The sequence below is a fragment of the Fukomys damarensis genome, unplaced genomic scaffold (assembly GCF_012274545.1).
Source record: "Fukomys damarensis isolate Sample0158 unplaced genomic scaffold, DMR_v1.0_HiC HiC_scaffold_3, whole genome shotgun sequence".
NCBI lineage: Eukaryota > Metazoa > Chordata > Mammalia > Rodentia > Bathyergidae > Fukomys > Fukomys damarensis.
In genome coordinates this window covers 27764374-27770373 of record NW_022900915.1, presented here as the reverse complement: position 1 = coordinate 27770373, position 6000 = coordinate 27764374, and the positions used below count along the sequence as shown (strand labels likewise).

The window sequence follows — 6000 nt, the reverse complement described above, 5'->3', positions numbered from 1 at the left end:
TTCTGTATATGTATAAATTATTATTCCCAATATAAGCAAAATAGGCTTTTCTATTGTTTTATGCCACTAAGGTTTGTGGTGCTTTGTCACCCATGAGTAGACTGGCACATCACACATAAGTCACAAGTACTTGATAATATTTCCAGTTTTTAAAATATTCTCATGCAGGCCAGGGATTTGGGGATTTAGCTCAGTGGTTCCATCACCTGCCTCACAAGTGCAAGGGCCTGAGTTAGATCCCTGGTGCAAATAAATAAATAAATAAATAAAATCTCATGCAGACAAATTAAAGTAGTGTCACAAAGCTTTATTTTATATTTAGGTAATTTAAAATGCAACTAAACTTTTCTTAGCTATTTGATGTGTGTGTGTGTGTGTGTGTGTGTGTGTGTGTGCGCGCTGACTATTCCTATTCCTATTAGGCTTCTTGAACATTTTGTATAGATTTTTCCAAGAATTCTTTGCTCATTCTAAGTATTAATCTCCTGGATTTAGATCTCTTACTTACTAATCTATTAATATTATATGTCTATAGTATTTTTCTTATTAATCTTTGGTTTTATATAATCTAATCCATAAACTTTTACTGAATATTTTACACTATCAAAATCTCAGTGAGCATTTTCCCATTTCTATGTTACAAAATATTTCTCTAGTTTTTAACATTAATTATGTTTTGTTAATTTAAAAGTTTTGTTAACTCTAGGTGTGGTAGTACAGGACTGTGACCTCAGCATACTGGGAGGCTGTGGCAAGAAGATGTCAAAGTCCAACCCAGCCTAGACAACTTAGGAACTTAGTGAAATCCTATCTCAAAAAAATAATAATTGTTTTAAAAACTTGGGAATGTAGCTCAGTGTAAAATGCTTGCATACAATACCTAGTACACCTGCCCAAAAATTTGTTTATCTGATAGATGCCTTTTATAATATGAGGTAGAGATCTCACCCAATTTCTCATAGACGACCAATTTTTTCATCACACACTGAACAATTAGTCTTGCAGTGCTGGTTTCATCATGTTCAAAATTCTATATAGTATATGTAATCTATTGCTGACTTTTCCTTCTGTTCTAATACTATACTGTTTTCACTACTATGGTTTTATAGAATATCTTAATGTGTGCTAAGTCCATTGATATTTGTTTGTGTTTATAATACTATTTATCTTACTTAATGAAAATAAAGCTTTGTGTTATCTGTTATTTGTGTTATTTCTTTTTTGTAGGAATCTTTGTGGTTTATGTCCCATACTCTGAGTACTTTGAATATAATGGTACACAGTATCTTACTCTTCTTATTCTCATTATTTCGTTATGAAATTTTATTTTTTACTAAAATTTTAAAAAATCAGTCCAAATTTGAAAAACAAAAAGAGAATCTTCTGTTGAGCAAAACAAACAATTACCAGGGTGAAAAATAAGCTGCAGAGAGACAATATTTACCAACTATTCATCTGACAAATAATTAATATCCACAATAAATAAGAATCTCAAAAATCTTAACAACAAAGAAGTAAGCCAACTAAAATAATGGAGAAAAAGGGCCCAGGGGTTTAATTCAGTGGTTCCACCACCTGCTTTGCATGCACAAGGACAAGAGTTCAATCCCCAGTACCAAAAATTAAAAAATTTAAAACAAACAAACAAAAATAAATAAATTAAATAATGGAGAAATGGTCTGAATAGACATTTCTCAAAAGATGAAATACAAATGGCCAGCAAATATATATATATATATCAACATAATTAGCAAGTAGGGAATTGCAAATCAATAAGATTATAAAGATATTTCCTCCTACCCCACTTAGAATGGATATTGTCAAAAAGAGGAAAAATAGCAAATTTTGGCAAGGATATGGTGAAAAGAATATCATTTCCTGTTGATAGGAATGTAGACTGGTCCAGTGATTATGGAAAATAGAATGTACATTCCTTGAAAAAAGAAAAGAAATGATCATATTATATGATCCAGCTATATCTCAGTCAGCTTTCAGTTGCTGTAGCAAATGCCCAAGATAAGTAACTTATAAAAAGAAAAGCTTATTTTGGCTCAAAAACTTACAGGTTTCAGTCCCTGTTTGGTTAACCCTATTGCAACACATTGGCAAGAGCACATGGAGAGCAAACCCTCCACTGAACATTCCAGGACACAAAAGAGCAGAAGAAAGGGACTAGGGTCTCACAATCCATTTCAGAGCACACAATTAATGACCTAAAGACTTCCGTCTGGAGCCCACTTCTTAGAATTTCCACAGCTTCCCAGCGGTGACTATGTGGACACTTCAAATCTAAATTGTAACAATATCCAGAGAAAATGAAATGAGTATACCAGAGAGTTATCTGCATGACCATGATTACTGTGGTCCTATTCACAATTGCTGAGCTATGACAATAATCTGAGTACCCATCAACTGACAAATGGATAAAATAAATGTGGTGTATGTAGGCAACTGAATATTATTCAGCCTCAAAGAAGAATAAAGTTGTGTCATTTACAACAGAATGAAATGGAGCTGAAGGATGTTATTAAGTTGAAAGAGTTAGACTTGGTCAGACAAATACTACATGTACTCTCTCATACATGGAATCTAAAAATAAAAGTTGATCTGAATGTGGAAAAGTGAAAAGGGGACTGACAAAGGGTGGCTGGAAACAAGCATAAACTACAATTGGATAGAAGGAATAAGTCATTGTGATCTACAGTATAGTGAGTTGACTACAGTTCACAATTATTACATACCACATGAAGATCTAGAAGAGAGAAACTCAAGGCTTCAAACATAAAGAAATGATAAGAGGGAAATATCACTTATCCAGCTTTGACTGGTGCATTCTGTGTGCATATGTGGACATATCACAGTGAATCCAGTTAACATGCACAATTAATGCATGTTTAGGTTTTTAAAGAACAAAATCTTAAAACATTTATGTTTAAATTTTATTCAGTGTTTTCTAAACAACAATATCTTAATTTTAACAATATGGAAAAGGTTATAACTGGCTCCTGCATTGTTAAAACATATACTTGTATATTCACATAAAATTAAAATTAAATTTAAAAATCTTAATGAAATGTGATAAACTACAAGGAATGGCTGGTGACTTGAGAAAAAGTTAAATATTCCATGAATAGAAATTGGTAAAAAAATTATTATTTATGGAACATAAAAGGCAAGTGACTAAGCTATGAGAGAAAAAGGAATAAAATTCTGAGAAAATGAAGAAAAAATATAATTGATTCTAGTGTTAGGTCTTGAAAGTCCTATTTTGAAAATATGAAATTCACCTACAATGTAATATGAAAAATAACAACATAAAATTTATATGTGAGTAAAATAATTGTGCAGACAACATTAAAAAAGATTATTAAGTAGGAGAAGACAAAACAAATGGAAGCTATTTGGAAGCTGTTTTTTTTTTTTTAAATGCTACAGTATCTGTATTATAGCACTGTTTCTTACCTAAAGAGACTAAAGTTCTTCATTTGATATTGTGACGCGATATTCTGTGTGAAATACCATGTGTGTGGAAATGCATGTTTACTTCTAACGTTCTTCTAAATAATTTAAACATAATAAAAATAATGTTGGTGGCTATATATCATCTCATTAAAGAAAACTCACTTCTTGTGGGGGGGGGCACAAAATAATACAAAAGTAAACCTAAGAGGAAATACCTGGTAATAGTCTCTGACACCAGCCAAGTTCTGGGCAGTGCCATTAACATAAGTGGTGTCCTATTTTCTATTATATAGAAAATAAATAATTAATTAAAAGACTCAAACTTTTATGCAAATTTAAGTTGAACACATAGGGTTATTTTCTTAATCGCACTGCTCGAAAGCCACACCTGTCAATTTAAATAGCAAGTTTACAAAGAAATATTTTACTTTACCCAAACAGTGCCAAACAAGTCCTTAATACTTGCTCCAAGTTTCCAATAGATAAGGTGGCTCTCATATAAACGAAACTCTCTTTGTTTCCTAGCTTTTATCTTTGCTGTACCTGTATGTTAACAAGAAAAGGAAACTTATGACCTGTTAAGTTAAAGTAATTAAAAAACAAACATATACAATCCCAACAAACCTAATTTATTCTGGAAAGGCTAATGAGGCATTTCCCAATAAGCCAATATTTGATATGCAATCCATATGCAATCCAAATAATTAAAAGACACATTCTTCCAAAACAACGCTGTCTTGTGGTAATGAACAATATCCACATCAATACTATCCACTAGTACCTATGCCTACTAAGTACTTGAAACATATTTCCTATAATTGAGTACATTTTTAATTTAGTTTAAAGGGACACATTTGACAAGTGTGTTACCATGCTTAATAGCACAGCTCTAAAAACCGAGAGAATAATCTTTGCTTTTACTAAAATTATTTTGTGCCAATGAAGTATACCATCAAGATAGAATTGATTTTTGTGACTTTGCATGTATATCTTGTTTTAGCAATAATTTTAATAATGACTTTGTCTTATAAAATGTCTCTGAGATGGTATAAACATTAAAGGATGCTAAGTAGCTTTAAATACACTTCATTTTTAAAACTCAACTATATAGTTTAAATATAAAGCATTTTCATATGTATATGAAATTCTATACATACATAAAGTATGTGGCTACATATTGCTGTTTTATTTGTTAAAAAAATTTGGCACATGACACTGTATGACAGACCAGTAAAAGAGGTGTATTCACAAGATGTAGTTCAGCAGTGCTGTGAGAATAGGAGCTGGGAGGTGGGAGATACTGACCGTTAGTTAATTAATTATATGTTTATAATCACCTGCTATACTATATGGAAAGCATAAGAATGGAAGCAGCGTAGACCAAGCAAGTAAAGAGACAAAAAGAAAATTAAGCCACCATTTCTTCTCCTGTTGAACATTACCAACGTAGTCGACAACACTATAATAGAGAAAAATGAAAAAGTTCAGCTTTGGACATTTTACTAAAAACGAAGCCATAATCAGAGAGCATGGGAGGGGAAGAATTTTCTGTTAATTTGTACTTATTTGTAATTTGTCGCTATTGCTTGCTGGTTTTTTGACAGACAGTGATTGTTGGTCTTCCAATTATATTTCTCTTCTCTCTTGAAAAATCCTAAATTTTTCCCTTTTCCTTTTCCCTAGCACTACTTGGGTGGCAAAAAATTCTTGCTTCTTCTGTTTACTTTTTTTTCCTCCATCAGAAGCTCTGCATTTGGAAGACTACCCACCTTTAAGTCTTCTCCTTTACAATCATTCTTGCCCTCTTTAAATCATCCACCTAAATGTTCAGGAAAAGCCTGACCCTTTCAATTGCATAACTGATCTCTTACATAGCACCTGACCCTTTATATCAAATATATTTGGAATCCTTTACTTCTAGTCCCTTGTCTGAACTATCAGCTTTAGTGTGAAGAATTATTCTTGTGGTCTTTCCGAAACCCCATCGGGACCCTTCCTTAGCCTCTCCATCTTCCACTTTTCCTGCAGCACTTCCTGCCAGTACTTCTCAGAGACCTGTGGTGGGCAGGCTGGGGTGAGACTATGAAAGCTCCTGTGTGGAGCTCATTGTTTCTTATCTTCTTTCCCACAGTGATTTTAAAGTTTTGACATTTTGCTGTAATTGATAATTCTTAGGCTATTTTGGGAGAATTTTTGTAGTTGAGAAATTATTTTGAGTAAATAGAAATAATTGGGTCTTAGGACAGAGCAATTCAACTATTAGATCTTTGACAAAGGAGCACAAAATACAAACTAGAGAAAAGATAACCAATTTAATAAAAGGTGTTGGGGAAACTGGCCAACTACACGGAGAAGAGTGATTCTAGACCCACATCTCACCATATACTAAACTAACATCAAAAGAGAGCAAAGAACTAAATGTTCAAATAGAAACACTTAACCTACTGGAAGATAAAACAGGTAAAACTCTTGAAGCTATAAGCACAATGAAGGACTTTCTGAACAGAACCCCAGTTCCACAGGAAATAGTACCAAAAA

At 32.6% G+C, this 6000-nt stretch overlaps 1 protein-coding gene across 5 annotated transcripts in view; it reads right to left on the bottom strand.

Moving 5' to 3' along the window:
- Slco6a1 (solute carrier organic anion transporter family member 6A1) overlaps positions 1-6000 on the bottom strand; it is a 73251-nt gene that overhangs the window by 35319 nt on the left and 31932 nt on the right. For all 5 annotated transcript variants that reach the window (XM_019205224.2, XM_019205220.2, XM_019205221.2 and 2 more), the window contains 2 exons: positions 4800-4921; positions 3896-4005 (listed from right to left, as the gene is read on the bottom strand). In XM_019205224.2, the coding sequence (XP_019060769.1) occupies positions 3896-4005; positions 4800-4921 (232 nt within the window). The remainder of the gene's footprint in view (positions 1-3895; positions 4006-4799; positions 4922-6000) is intronic.